We start from the raw sequence: 15744 nt of genomic DNA, 5'->3' as shown, positions 1-15744 counted from the left end.
CCTTCAATGCTGCAGAATGATGGAGGCCACTGTGTTCTTGGGGACCTTCAATGCTGCAGAAATATTTTGGTATCCTTCCCCAGATCTGTGCCTGGGCACAATCCTGTCTCGGAGCTCTACGGACAATTCCTCCAACCTCATGGCTTGGTTTTTGCTCTGACATGGGACCTTATAGGTGTGTGACTTGTCTAAATCATGTCCAATCAATTTAATTTACTACAGGTGGACTCCAATCAAGTTGTAGAAACATCTCAATGGAAACAGGATGCACCTGAGCTAAATTTTTCGAGTCTCATAGCAAAGAATACTTATCTAAATAAGTATATTTGTTTTTTTATTTTAATACATTTGCAATAATGTCAACCTATTTTTGCTTTGTCTTCATGGGGTATTGTGTGTAGATTAATCAGGATTATTTTGGGGGGGTTACTACATGATTCCATATGTGTTATTTCATATTTTTGATGTCTTCACTATTATTCTACAATGTAGAAAATAGTAAAAATAAAGAAAAACCCTTGAATGAGTAGGTGTGTCCAAACTTTTGACTGGTATTGCATTTCAATCTGTAAAGTTCAGAGTGCTTCACGTCCCTAAATACACATCAGAACTGTGTGTTTCTGTGTGACTGGCTTTTAGGAGCTGATCACCGCTTGGTACATTGGCTTCCTGTCCCTCATTCTGGCCTCCTTCCTGGTGTACCTGGTGGAGAAGGATGATGTCACCATGGAGGTGTCGGATACTGATAGCCCCACCGTTAAGCCCGAACCCCAGGACTTTGACACGTATGCCGACGCTCTGTGGTGGGGCCTGGTATGTATTTGTAGAAAGACCCGTAGTTTGGGCACCTGCCCAGGGCTCTGTTTTAAAAGAGAATCTCAGCCAACTGGTATATTCCCAGTTCTAAGAACCATATGTTTCCTAAGAGAGCGCGTTGGCCCTATGTTTAGTAATGCGCGGATTGACTCATAACCCCCAGTCCCCGCGGGTAAGCGCGTGGCGGGCGGGTTTAGGATCATGAAATATTGTGTGGATGAAGGGCAGGTGGGATAAAGAGAAAAAAATACCTTGGAAAAAAATCTATAAATGTTTCATATTTATGCAAATTATATCTACAATATAGTCTACATGTACCTTTTTCTTTCATTTATTTTAGACTACCTGGCATTAGTGCGTAAGCCTAAGTTTGAGGGCCTAACTGTACGCGCGCCAAAAAGGCCTACACGCCAATCGTCGAATGCTTTTGGGAACGGCATTAAAAAGTTATTCACAGAGGCGAAAAGGACAATGTCGGAATTGAAAAGCTGTGAAATGGAGAGGGTCAGAAAGAAAATAAATTTTGGGTAAAGATTTGGTGAAATGGTAAAAGAGGAGGAGTCACAGTCACAAGACGGGGACTTCAAAAAGGCTTATGGCACATCAAGGGAGCTGTAGCCTGCTGTTCAGATGAGTTAAATAGAAGCTGAAATCTGGACACTGACTGTAGGTCTCTAACAGCTCACATAGCCTTAATATTAACTCCTGCAGAATGAAGCATTTCTTACAAAAAAAAAAGTATTTTGACATGGGCACAGGAGTGGACAAATATGATGTATTTCTTTCAGCATCTTGAGAGAATGTGGGGGGCAGGACCAAGTTTGGGAAACTGAGTGTACAAAACATTAGGAGCTACAATACCAGCTGGCAATGTCACACTTGTCAACTTCAATCAAGATCCTACCTGCATCTTTACAAATACAGCAACATTCACATTACCAACCATTTTGTACATTTCTTCAGTTTCATGGCGCCGTGTATGAAGATCATGTCTCTCTCCCCTGTACGTAGATCACATTGACCACCATTGGTTATGGGGACAAAACCCCAAAGACGTGGGCTGGGAGACTGTTAGCTGGCACTTTTGCTCTCATTGGAGTGTCCTTCTTCGCTTTGCCTGCAGTAAGTAAAATCTCTTGGAGATTAGGGTTTAGTCCATGATTACATTATTGTGAAATGTATGAATTATCACATACTTTACACATGCATTTGTTTTGCAATTGTACATCAAGATGCAAATTCTATACCACGCCAGTGTCAATTTGCTCGAATGTTAAGATAATGATTAATTATGTACTGTATAGTAAGACCACTTATTTACCCAGTTGTCATTCTTCAGGGATTAGGTGACTGAATCATCAAAATGAAGAAGTAGTATTTTATTGATGAATAAGGTCTGTTTCCTTAATGGATACATAGAGTATTTGATATAAAGTGTATGTTCCTGAGGCTATGTGTAAACTTGGTAAACTCAGTGGCTTCGCAAAGGCGATCAATAGTTGATTAAGGGCCCAGTGCAATCAAAAACGTTATTTCCCTTGTATTATATATTTTCACGCTGAGTTTGGAATAATATTGTGAAAATGATAATACATTTTTGTGTAATAGCAGTTTGAAAAGACTGCATTACATTTTTGCCTGTTTTAGTGGAATTGAATTTTGGCCTGCTTGGTGACATCACCAGGCGGCTAATTAGTTAACAGACCAATAAGAAAATGAGTTATAAACCTGCCAATAACAGCTAGTTTTCAGCTTCATTTCTTGCTTGAGAAATTGCTCTTTACTTAGAAGCAATTTTTGTTGAAGACATTCACATTAAGGTACTTAATTGTTACCCAGAAATTATATGATATATTGAGATAAAAACGGTTGCATTGAACCTTTGATGCTGTCTTTTCCATAATGGGAACGATAGTTAATGAATGCTGCCTGTCTCCCCCCTAGGGCATCTTGGGCTCAGGCTTAGCTTTGAAGGTCCAGGAGCAGCACAGACAGAAGCACTTTGAGAAGCGTAGGCATCCAGCTGCTGGGCTTATTCAGGTGAGACTACAGTAACAGTAAAGGTGGAATGCCTCTCACACAAAAATCCCTTAATGGTTATGGCATACAGTGTCTGAATGAAATTCCTTGAGAGAAAAGGGACATTTTTTATTATGAAGGGATATACAGTGCCTTGCGAAAGTATTCGGCCCCCTTGAACTTTGCGACCTTTTGCCACATTTCAGGCTTCAAACATAAAGATATAAAACTGTATTTTTTTGTGAAGAATCAACAACAAGTGGGACACAATCATGAAGTGGAACGACATTTATTGGATATTTCAAACTTGTTTAACAAATCAAAAACTGAAAAATTGGGCGTGCAAAATTATTCAGCCGCTTTACTTTCAGTGCAGCAAACTCTCTCCAGAAGTTCAGTGAGGATCTCTGAATGATCCAATGTTGACCTAAATGACTAATGATGATAAATACAATCCACCTGTGTGTAATCAAGTCTCCGTATAAATGCACCTGCACTGTGATAGTCTCAGATGTCCGTTAAAAGCGCAGAGAACATCATGAAGAACAAGGAACACACCAGGCAGGTCCGAGATACTGTTGTGAAGACGTTTAAAGCCGGATTTGGATACAAAAAGATTTCCCAAGCTTTAAACATCCCAAGGACACTGCAAGCGATAATATTGAAATGGAAGGAGTATCAGACCACTGCAAATCTACCAAGACCTGGCCGTCCCTCTAAACTTTCAGCTCATACAAGGAGAAGACTGATCAGAGATGCAGCCAAAGGCCCATGCTGGATGAACTGCAGAGATCTACAGCTGAGGTGGGAGACTCTGTCCATAGGACAACAATCAGTCGTATATTGCACAAATCTGGCCTTTATGGAAGAGTGGCAAGAAGAAAGCCATTTCTTAAAGATATCCATAAAAAGTGTCGTTTAAAGTTTGCCACAAGCCACCTGGGAGACACACCAAACATGTGGAAGAAGGTGCTCTGGTCAGATGAAACCAAAATTGAACTTTTTGGCAACAATGCAAAACGTTATGTTTGGCGTAAAAGCAACACAGCTCATCACCCTGAACACATCATCCCCACTGTCAAACATGGTGGTGGCAGCATCATGGTTTGGGCCTGCTTTTCTTCAGCAGGGACAGGGAAGATGGTTCAACTTGATGGGAAGATGGATGGAGCCAAATACAGGACCATTCTGGAAGGAAATCTGATGGAGTCTGCAAAAGACCTGAGACTGGGACGGAGATTTGTCTTCCAAAAACACAATGATCCAAAACATAAAGCAAAATCTACAATGGAATGGTTCAAAAATAAACATATCCAGGTGTTAGAATGGCCAAGTCAAAGTCCAGACCTGAATCCAATCCAGAATCTGTGGAAAGAACTGAAAACTGCTGTTCACAAATGCTCTCCATCCAACCTCACTGAGCTCGAGCTGTTTTGCAAGGAGGAATGGGAAAAAATTTCAGTCTCTCGATGTGCAAAACTGATAGAGACATACCCCAAGCGACTTACAGCTGTAATCGCAGCAAAATGTGGCGCTACAAAGTATTAACTTAAGGGGGCTGAATAATTTTGCACGCCCAATTTTTCAGTTTTTGATTTGTTAAAAAAGTTTGAAATATCCAATAAATGTCGTTCCACTTCATGATTGTGTCCCACTTGTTGTTGATTCTTCACAAAAAAAATACAGTTTTATATGTTTGCCATTTCAGGCTTTATATGTTTGAAGCCTGAAATGTGGCAAAAGGTCACGAAGTTCAAGGGGGCCGAATACTTTCGCAAGGCACTGTATTTTACTGGCACAACCTAAATCCCTATAACTTTGATTAAGTAAAGAGACAGTATATCTCAAACTGGGGCACATTCTGAGTGTACACTTGCGGTTGCCTCCCTAGGCACATATATGATTATCCTGCCTGTATGGTTATGAATCCTGGCACCTACCAGCCCTACTCTGTATCTCTGTCTATCTGTGCTTGGAGTTAAAAACAATTAACCAAAATAAGCAAGCAGTGTTATTAAAAATCTTAATGAAACATTCAGCGACAGTTCAAACAAATTGTTATTCAAAAGGTTTTCGGAGTACTAAGAAAACGTTTAATATTAACGATATCAAAACTTTCACAACGTTTAAAGAATGTTCTCAGAATGTTATTTAATCACCTATCCTTTCCGTTCTCAGACCTATACATTCGTTAATGAAATGTTCACAGAACCCACCTTCAACCTAAAAACAAATGTTAACAAGACTTTCTGGAATGTTAGCTTTTGTTCTCAGAATGTATAAAAAACATTCAGTTTTACCGGTCAGGAAACTTGAGGGTTTTGTTCACAGAACCAAAAAACACCTGCTTCCACAAATTCTAAGGAACCAAATGTGCTCGCTGGGGAGAAAACAGGATAGATCTGGTATATCGCATTAATGGAAAAATGACAGCGGACCAAAGACTAAACCCTGTGGGGCCTCTGACATTAATTCCCACTGCATAGGCATAGTGGTGGTATTATATAGACAAAAGTACTGACTAGTGATTTCCTTAAAGGTACTGTCAAAAATGTGATTTTAATTATAATTCCACACTACGAGGTCAAAAGAACTCTGAAATTGTGAAAACTATGATAATACCCTCTTTGTGTAAGAGCTGTTTGTAATTTTTTTTTTTTTTTTTTTAAGTGTCATCTGATCTGATTATCCTGACCAATGGCCAATCTTTTATTTGAATACCCATTCAAAAAGGAGCATACATAAAGGCGTCCGCATTCTTCCCGTCTAAAACATTTCAGAACAGTTTGTGCATATATCATGACAACATTTTGTGACGTTTTGGTCTTCGGCAAGGTTTTCTTGTCCCATCGTGTTCTAGCGACTCCTTTTGGCAGGCCAAATGCCTGCAAGCTGACTCCGGTCGCTAGTTGGACTGTGTTTCGTCCGACACATTGGTGTGGCTGGCTTCCGGGTTAAGGGAGCAGTGTAATCAAGAAGCAGTGCGACTTGGCAGGGTTGTGTTTCGGATGGCGCATGGCACTCTACCGTTGCCTCTCCCGAGTCCGTAGGGGAGTTGCAGCGATGGGACAAGAGTGTAACTACCAATTGGCTATCATAAAATTGGGGAGAAAAAGGGGTAAAAAGTACAATTAAAAATACATGACTAGAGAGACTCAACAAATACAGCATAGAGCTGACAAATGTTATTTATCACATGCGCCGAATACAACAAGAGCAGACGTTTACCGTGAAATGCTTACTTACAAGCCCTTACCGAACAGTGCAGTTCAAGAATAAGAGTAGACTTAAATAAAGTAGACTTAAATAAAAGTAATAATAAAAGTAACACAGTAAGAATAACAATAATGAGGTTATATACAGGGGGCACCGGTACCAAGTTAGTTTACGGGGGTGCAGGCTAGTTGACGTAATCTGCCCTTGTGGGTGGGGGCGAAGTGACTCTGCATAGCTAACAAACAGCGAGTGTACAAAAGGGAGGGGGGTGGTGTCAATGTAAATTGTCCGGTGGCGATTTTATGAGTTGTTCAGCAGTCTTATAGCTTGGGGGTAGAATCTGTTGAGGAGCCTTTTGGTCCTAGACTTGGCGCTCCGGTGCCGCTTACTGTGCGGTAGCAGAGAAAACAGTCTATAATTATAATTATACTTGGGTGACTGGAGTCTCTGACAATTTTATGATTTTTCCTCTGACACTATAATATAGGTCCTGGATGGCAGGAAGCTTGGCCCCGGTGATGTATTGGGCCGTTCGCACTACCCTCTGTAGCGACTTACGGTCAGATGCCGAGCAGATGCTATACCAGGCAGTGATGCAACCGGTCAGGATGCTCTTGATGGTGCAGCTGTAGAACCTTTTGAGGATCTGGGGACCCATGCCAAATCTTTTTAGTCTCCTGAGGGGGAAAAGGTTTTGTTGTGCCCTCTTCAGGACTGTCTTGGTATGTTTGGACCATAATAATTTGTTGGTGATTTGGACCCCAAGGAACTTGAAAAACTACAAACCACAGATTTCCCACTTCCTGGTTGGATTTTTCTCAGGTTTTCGCCTGCCGTATGAGTTCTGTTATACTCACAGACATCATTCAAACAGTTCTGGAACACTTCAGAGTGTTTTCGAACCAAATATACTAATAATATGCATATATTAGCTTCTGGGCCTGAGTAGCAGGCAGTTTACTCTGGGCACGCTTTTCATCCAAACGTGAAAATGCTGCCCCCTATCCCTAACCGGTTTTAAGGATCAGCGTGGAAGATGCGTTGTTGCCTACTCTTACCACCTGGGGGTGGCCCGTCAGGAAGTCCAGGATCCAGTTGCAGAGGAAGGTGTTTAGTCCCAGAGTCCTTAGCTTATTGATGAGCTTTGTGGGCACCATGGTGTTGAACACTGAGCTGTAGTCAATGAACAGCATTCCCACATAGGTGTTCCTTTTGTCCAGGTGAGAAAGGGCAGCGTGGAGTGCGATTGAGATTGCGTCATCTGTGGATCGGTTGGGGAGGTATGCTGTTGGAATTGGAGTGGGTCTACGGTGTCTGGGAAGATGTTGTTGACGTGAGCCTTGACCAGCCTTTCAAAGCACTTCATAACTACCGACGTGAGTGCCGCGGGGCGGTAATCATTTTGGCAGGTTACCTTCGCTTCCTTGGGCACAAGGACTATGGTGGTCTGCTTGAAACACGTAGGTTTTACACTCTGTCAGGGAGAGGTTGAAAATGCCAGTGAAGACACTTGACAGTTGGTCCGCGCATGTTTGAGTACACATCCTGGTAATCCGTCTGGCCCAGCGGCTTTGTGAATGTTGACCTGTTTAAAGGTTTTTGTTCACATTGGTTACCAAGAGCGCTATCACACAGTCAATCAGAACAGCTGGTGCTCTCGTGCATGCTTCAGTGTTGCTTGCATAAAAGGCATTTTGCTCATCTGGTAGGATCGCGTCACTGGGCATCTCGTGTCTGGGTTTCCCTTTGTAGTCCTTAATAGTTTTCAAGCCCTGCCACATCCGACGAGCATCAGAGCCTGTGTAGTAGGATTCAATCTTAATCCTGAATTGACTCTTTGCTTGTTTGATGGTTTGTCTGAAGGCATAGCGGGATAAACATCCGGATTAGTCTCCCGCTCCTTGAAAGCGGTGGCTCTAGCTTTTAGCGGATGTTGCACAATTGGCCCAGTGTCATCCGGGTTAGGGGAGGGTTTGGCCGCAGTAGGCTGTCATTGTGAATAAGAATTTGTTCTTAACTGACTTCCCTAGTTAGGTTACATTTTTTTTAAATAACAAAATATACAGTACCAGTCAAAAGTTTGGACACCTACTCATTCAAGGGTTTTTCTTAAGGCAAAGGGTGGCTACTTTGAAGAATCTAAAATCTAAAATATATTTTTCTTTGTTTTACACTTTTTTGGTTCCCACATGATTCCACATGTGAGTTCTACAATGTAGAAAATAGTAAAAATACAGAAAACCTCTGGAATGAGTAGGTGTGTGTCAACTTTTGACTGGTACTGTATATTAGACATACAGTGATGATTTAAAAAAACAATAAAAAAACTGCATGGGGTTTAATTGGCAACTGGTACACACAAACATGGAAAAAACTGTAAGGTGACTTTCCTTACAAAAAAGTGTATTGTTTTCTTTCTTGTGCAGTCTGCCTGGCGATACTATGCCACCAATCCAATCAGAGAGGACCTGATTTCTACATGGAGATTCTACGAAACGGTCATCTCATTACCCTGTTTCAGGCAAGTACTTTCGTACATTTATGAAACATATGTAGGATCTTAATTTGAGCCAGTTTGCAACAGCAGGAAAATAATCCTGCAGCAACAGTACATTTGCATTTTTATGTGAATTTTTGTAGGGGTTGATCAATTTTGAAAATCAAGTTTGGCATTTCAAAGTGGAAATTACAAAGCTTAAACCTTTTTAAACCTCAAATACACTACAAGTTTGACATTTCCTGCAGACAGGGAAGTTCTCCTGTAACAGGGGGATCAAATGAAGATCCTACATATGGATGTGAAACTCTCACCATTTCTCTATCACATGCTACAATGTGTTTTTGTTTGATCAAGTGTTGCATTCATGTTGTCAACCCAACATGTACAGTGTGAGTTTCTTCATGATTTATCAATTAATTTGTGCATTTGTATCCTCACCATATGATTTGTTCAACTTGGATTTGTTTTGTTTTTTAGTTTGCATGATTTACATTACCCTGAGTTGGAGACATTGGTTTCCATGGAAAACTGGATTCCTGCGACCAAACAGGATAACAATCTGTGAGGTAACACAGATGTCATTTGGTCCTATTCTAACTGTCTATTGCCTCACTGATTTTTTTTCTTGGTCAAAATATACATTAAGTGAAATGTCTGTTATAGGACTTAATATAATATTGTCATTAGAAATAACAGTTGTCATAATAGCTAATTGATGAGTGAATTAGCATCGAATCTCATGTTCACTGCCTCATAGAGCCTAACGGCATTATTAATATAGTTGTATTGCTAAGACTCTACCGTAGCTTCCTCTTGTAACGTGATCCTATATGATCTGACATGTAAACATAGTGTCTAAATATTTTCATACAGTTTTACTTATTTATCTATAGGCCTAGTCCTGTTTTTCACTGTTATTCTCTGGTACAGGACAATTATATAGATTGAGATGTTGGAGGTTGTGCAAAACTACTGTCCTTAGTGTCCATTTCATGTTATATTGAGTGGTGGCATGCATTGTAAGTTCTTAAAACTGCGTTAATTTACTGTATTTTCTTTCTGTGTCCAAAGGAAGGATAATTTGGAGGGCATAGCAAGGTAGGTCACCAATGACTGATCTCTTCTACTGATAGATCATGTATAGTCACGAACATGGAAAGGCACTAGTATAACAATCTCTCATGGCATTTTCAGACAGAGTGACCCAAATACCCCTTCTTCAAATAACTTCCTCGATTAATTCACAACTCATATCGATCTGCCAACTCAGTAGTGGCTAATGGCCGTAATAAATATGTGTTCTATGACTTTCGCTCATGCACATCTTCTTTAATGAAGAAACCACTCAAATTAGACACATTATTTATAGAAATCTATTAGCTAGTCCATTAGTTACTTTTCAATTATAATGACTGTTAGATCATTCGGAGAGTGGGATAATTATGTGAGGTCTTGACATTCGTACATTTTATTTTTATTGCATCATAGGACATTAATACAGGGCTTGGGCTGTTATGATGACTGCATTACCGCAACACCAGCGGTCACGAGTAATGACGGTTTAGTCACGGTAATTAAGCTTCTCCAAGCTCTGATGCTGCTGATGGTCATTAGTAGCCTACCCAACTTGCTAACTGCCTGGGACTCAGCACTCTATTGTCCCTCTAATCACTCTTACATCAATGCAAATGTCATCTAAAATCGAATCAAACACTTCATAAGAGATCATGTTGCGCAACATTTCTACAGGCTATGCAATTGCGTGAGAAAGGGGTTTTGATGGCCTCTATTAAAAAGAGGAGGAACCCATCAGCTTTCTATAGGCTAGGCCTACTATATTTATTTCTCAACTTTCCTAATATTAAGTACATTGCTTTTCTTTACAACAGGAGTATAGCCTACCTGGCTGGCATGAAAATGTACCATGGGAAAAGCATCCTCCATTCACTATTTAAGTGCATACATGACATGTATTTTTTCCCCCTACCCCTGTTTCAAGACCGATACATGATAATGGTCCATTCTAAATCTAAAGAAATTTCCCACATATATTATTTAGTATATGTAAAGACAAGATTAAATCAAGAATAGTCTGATGGGTGAAAATATTAGCTTATCACTTAAGAATGATATATATATATGATGTATATAAGAATAAATCAAGTAGGCCTAGCCTATAGAAAGCTGATGGGAACCTCTTATTTTTAATAGAGGCCATCACTGTTTTCTTGCGCAATTGCATAGCCTATAGAAATGTTGTGCAACATGAGCTCATGGTCTCTCATGAACTCTTTGATTACATTTTTGAATACATTTGCATTGGTTTCAGAGTGATTAGAGGTACAAAAGTGCTGAGTACCAGGCAGTTAGCAAGTTTGGAAGGCTACTAAAACAACCATCAGCAGCATCAGAGCTTGGAGAAGCCTAATTGCTGTGACTAAAACGTCACGTGGAATTTGACTGCCTTCATTACTCGTGACCGCCGGTGTGGTGGTAATATGGTCACCGCAACAGCCCTAGCCATATGTCAGTAGTGTCCCCTGTCAATGATTTTGGAGGACGGGATAATTATGATTTAAATGGTTGCACTGTACAGATCCGTCGACACCTGTAAGAGATCAAGACAATGCGTGCCTGAATACCTACAGAGGTGGTCAGGAAGATCTGATCACAATGTGTCTTTTAAAGGTTTTAAAATGTGAAAATGATTAGACTGATATTCTTCCAAATAATATGATGTATTTATTAGTAAGACAATTAATGATGGCATAAGTCAATGGTGCTACCTGTCAATGATTTTAGAAGCTGTTATAGGGATTATTTAAGTGGTTTGACCATCCAGATCTGTTTACACTTGATTAATATCCAGACACAATGCCTACCTTTGGAGGTGGTAAGGGAGATCGGCAGTGATTGGGAGTCCCATAGGACGGCTCACAATTGGCCCAGCGTCGTCCGGGTTTGGCCGGGGTAGGCCGTTAAATGTAATTAAGAATTTGTTCTTAACTGACTTGCCTAGTTAAATAAGGGTTAAAAAATAATTATAATAAAAAAATAAGAATTGTCTAACCTGTCTAAAAATGCAGACCAGATCAAGACAAAGTGTGCATGTTAGCACCAGTTATAAACAGGGCTTAAAAATGTGAACACAATTAGAATGTGTTCAAGATCAGTTCAAAGGTGCATGTTAGAACAAGGTATAATCGGTCCCAGGTTGACGTTCACTGTAGCATGTCCTATGCCAGTGTTTATCAACTCCTTGAGTGTTTTAGCCCCACATGATCATCAACCAAGGCCTTGATGATTAGTTGAGAAGTTGAATCCGGTTTACTTGTGTTGTGTGGGGCTACTTGAGGAGGAGAGTTGAAATACATTGTCCTTGGAAAGACAAGAAGGCCCAAGGCCCTCTTATGTTCCTACTGTACTACCACCTTTCAATGGTCCTTTTCATTCATGGATATTCACTACCCTACAATTAATGGGATGTTATTTTGACAACATCCACTTCTTTTCTTTTTCCCCCTTTTTTTTAACCCCCTTTTCTCCCCAATTTCGTTAGTAGCTACTATCTTGTCTCATCGCTACAACTCCCGTACGGGCTCGGGAGAGACGAAGGTTGAAAGTCATGCGTCCTCCGATACCCAACCAGCCGTACTGCTTCTTAACACAACCCGGAAGCCAGCCGGCACCAATGTGTCGGAGGAAACACCGTGCACCTGGCAACTTTGGTTAGCGCACACTGCGCCCGGCCCGCCACATGAGTCACTGGTGCGCGATGAGACAAGGATATCCCTACCGGCCAAGCCCTCCCTAACCCGGACAACGCTATGCCAATTGTGCGTCGCCCCACGGACCTCCCGGTCGCGGCCGGTTAATGACAGAGACTGGGTGCGAACCCAGAGTCTCTGAACAACCACTTTTCTAAACATTGGCTATATCCCAATTACCTCTGCTTCCTCCCACATTGTGCACTTGTTCACTTCAAAGGAAATTACTGCTATAAAAAAACATGGTAGAAATTCACTGTATCCCAGGCCTCCACCAATACAATGCTTTTAGATATTTTTGTTGTCCCGATAGGCACTCATTACAAGACTAGAAGAGGATACGTTCTGCTCCAATGCCCTGGCTTGCCGCCCCCCGCGTTACAAATCCATGTTCACCACTCAGGATTGCCCCTAAATGCTCCTTGGCAGCCACCCCAAAGGCTAGCCCAGGCACCTCTGCCAAGTCTGAGACAGGGAGGGGGAGAGAGACAGACAAGAGAGTGAGGGGAAGAGAGAGATGGAGGAGAGATAGTGTTCCCATGTCATTTAAAAGATCAGGTGGATATCAAATCAGTTTTTCGGTCATATGAGAAACAAAAGTGCCCCGATCCACAACTAACGGGCAATAAGCAAAAAGGAGAGGTGATCTCTTGTTTCTTACTGGCCCGTTCAATGTGTTTCTCCTACTGCGGTCTTTGAGTCTTCGTTTATACCTCAGTACTGAAGCACTGTTACGTTTCGGCAGCAGACTGTGAATCTGTCCCCAGTCCAAGGCAGACAGCCCTAACAAAATAGAAACCAAATTATTGGGTTTTCTGTCTCGGCAGTGGTATCGTCATGCGTGTCCACAAAGAAGACCCTGAATTTACCTCTATTTTGGAGAAATGGATTCACAGTAGCTGATTGCCTGCCTTGTTTAAGTGTTTATTACCATATTGTCATTACTGTTATTATCATGTATGTAATTTAATACATTCAAGTCACTCATAGGAAAAACACTTTCCTCTCCCCTCTCTCTCGTCTCAGTCAAAAGCTGAGTTTGCTGGAGCGTTGTCGCATGCCTAATTCGCGACAGTCGACAGTAGTGAGGGGCAGGGTGCTGATGCCGGGGAACCCGGACATTGAAGAGAGTCCTTCCAGGGAACCCAAACCCGGCGGCTTCAGTAACCGGGAGCGGTTTCGCACAGCCTTCCGGATGAAGGCCTACACCATGCGTCAGAGCTCTGATGGTATTCAGCCAATTCCAATCTACATTTCCTCAATTATAATTTAAGTTTACTTCCTGAATTTAAATTACATTGACACCAACCCTGCTGCCTATCAACACAACTGTGACCATCTGAAATAATTCAGTAAAATAATCTGTTGTTGCAGTATATGGTAATCTGGAGTTATGACCTATTTTGTTTTACCCAAGGAACTGGGTAAGGTATGACATAGGCTTATAGAAGATTTGTGAAACATGTATGTGGTGCTTATGAAGACTTTTATATATTCTATATAAAGCGTTTATAACATGTAGATTGTAAGTAGGGACAGTCTTTGTTCCCACAGATGCTGGACCCCTGCAGGACCCTGAGGAGAGGGGCTTTCCTGCAGACATCCTCCTGGAGGAGATGATCCCCACGCTAAAGCTGGTCATCAGGGCAGTCAGGTAATAGAAGTTTAAAGGGGAAGTTCCCCACGCTAAAGCTGGTCATCAGGGCAGTCAGGTAATAGAAGTTTAAAGGGGAAGTTCCCCACGCTAAAGCTGGTCATCAGGGCAGTCAGGTAATAGAAGTTTAAAGGGGAAGTTCCCCACGCTAAAGCTGGTCATCAGGGCAGTCAGGTAATAGAAGTTTAAAGGGGAAGTTCCCCACGCTAAAGCTGGTCATCAGGGCAGTCAGGTAATAGAAGTTTAAAGGGGAAGTTCCGTATTCAACTATTTAATGTTGGATGGTTCGACACCCTGAAGTAATCAATGGCCAGGAGAAACTGTAATCCATGATTATTAACAGCCACTACAATTTGAGCTATGTTTTCCAAATTACTCAGATCAATAGAGCTAGAGAGACCATATTTTATGACCAACAACGTATATACAGTTGAAGTTGGAAGTTTACATACACCTTAGCCAGGTACATTTAAACTCAGATTTTCACAATTCCTGACATTTAATCCTAGTAAAAATGTCCTGTTTTAAGTCAGTTAGGATCACCACTTTATTTTAAGAATGTGAAATGTCAGAATAATAGTAGAGAGAATGATTTATTTCAGCTTTTATTTCTTTCATCACATTCACAGTGGGTCAGAAGTTTACATACACTCAATTAGTATTTGGTCGCATTGCCTTTAAATTGTTTAACTTGGGTCAAACATTTCGGGTAGCCTTCCACAAGCTTCCCACAATAAGTTGGGTGAATTTTGGCCCATTCTTCCTGACAGATCTGGTGTAAGTGAGTCAGGTTTGGAGGCCTCCTTGCTCACACACGCTTTTTCAGTTCTGCCCTCACGTTTTCTATAGGATTTGAGGTCAGGGCTTTGTGATGGCCAGTCCAATACCTTGACTTTGTTGTCCTTAAGCAATTTTGCCACAACTTTGGTAGTATGCTTGGGGTCATTGTCCATTTGGAAGACCCATTTGCGACCAAGCTTTAACTTCCTGATGTCTTCCTGATGTCTTGAGATGTTCAATATATCCGCATAATTTCCTGACTCATGATGCCATCTATTTTGTGAAGTGCACCAGGCCCTCCTGCAGCAAAGCACCCCACATAACATGATGCTGCCACCCCCGTGCTTCATGGTTGGGATGGTGTTCTTCGGCTTGCAAGCCTCCCCCATTTTCCTCCAAACATAACAATGGTCATTATGGTCAAACAGTCCTATTTTTGTTTCATCAGACCAGAGGACATTTCTCGAAAAAGTACAATCTTTGTCCACATGTGAGGTTGCAAACCGTAGTCTGGCTTTTTTTATGCTGGTTTTGAAGAAGTGGATTCTTCCTTGCTGAGCGGCCTTTCAGGTTATGTTGATAAAGGACTCATTTTACTGTGGATATAGATACTTTTGTACCTGTTTCCTCCAGCATCTTTACAAGGTCCTTTCCTGTTGTTCTGGGATTGATTTGCACTTTTTGCCCCAAAGTATGTTCATCTCTAGGAGACAGAACGCGTCTCTGTCCTGAGTGGTATGATGGCTACGTGGTCCCATGGAGTTTATACTTCCATACTATTGTTTGTACAGATGAACATGGTACCTTCAGGCATTTGGAAATTTCTCACAAAGATGAACCAGACTTGTGGAGGTCTACAACTTGGCTGATTTCTTTAGATTTTCCTTTAGATTTTCCTATGATATCAAGCAAAGAGGCACTCAGTTTGAAGGTACAGTCATTAAAATTGACCAAGAACACCAATAAGAACAGAACTACCTCAGCAATACTTT

At 41.3% G+C, this 15744-nt stretch overlaps 1 protein-coding gene across 1 annotated transcript in view; it reads left to right on the top strand.

The window, feature by feature from the left end:
• The window catches only part of kcnq3 (potassium voltage-gated channel, KQT-like subfamily, member 3), a 160294-nt gene that overhangs the window by 126898 nt on the left and 17652 nt on the right, over positions 1 to 15744 (top strand). The window contains exons 6-12 of the mRNA XM_035800596.2: positions 640 to 813; positions 1828 to 1938; positions 2761 to 2856; positions 8478 to 8576; positions 9627 to 9649; positions 13345 to 13547; positions 13873 to 13972. Of these exons, the coding sequence (XP_035656489.1) occupies positions 640 to 813; positions 1828 to 1938; positions 2761 to 2856; positions 8478 to 8576; positions 9627 to 9649; positions 13345 to 13547; positions 13873 to 13972 (806 nt within the window). The remainder of the gene's footprint in view (positions 1 to 639; positions 814 to 1827; positions 1939 to 2760; positions 2857 to 8477; positions 8577 to 9626; positions 9650 to 13344; positions 13548 to 13872; positions 13973 to 15744) is intronic.

Source organism: Oncorhynchus keta, chromosome 23, assembly GCF_023373465.1.
Source record: "Oncorhynchus keta strain PuntledgeMale-10-30-2019 chromosome 23, Oket_V2, whole genome shotgun sequence".
Classification (NCBI taxonomy): domain Eukaryota; kingdom Metazoa; phylum Chordata; class Actinopteri; order Salmoniformes; family Salmonidae; genus Oncorhynchus; species Oncorhynchus keta.
Note: the sequence above shows the minus strand (reverse complement) of the source record. Positions and strands in the feature narration are given on the sequence as shown.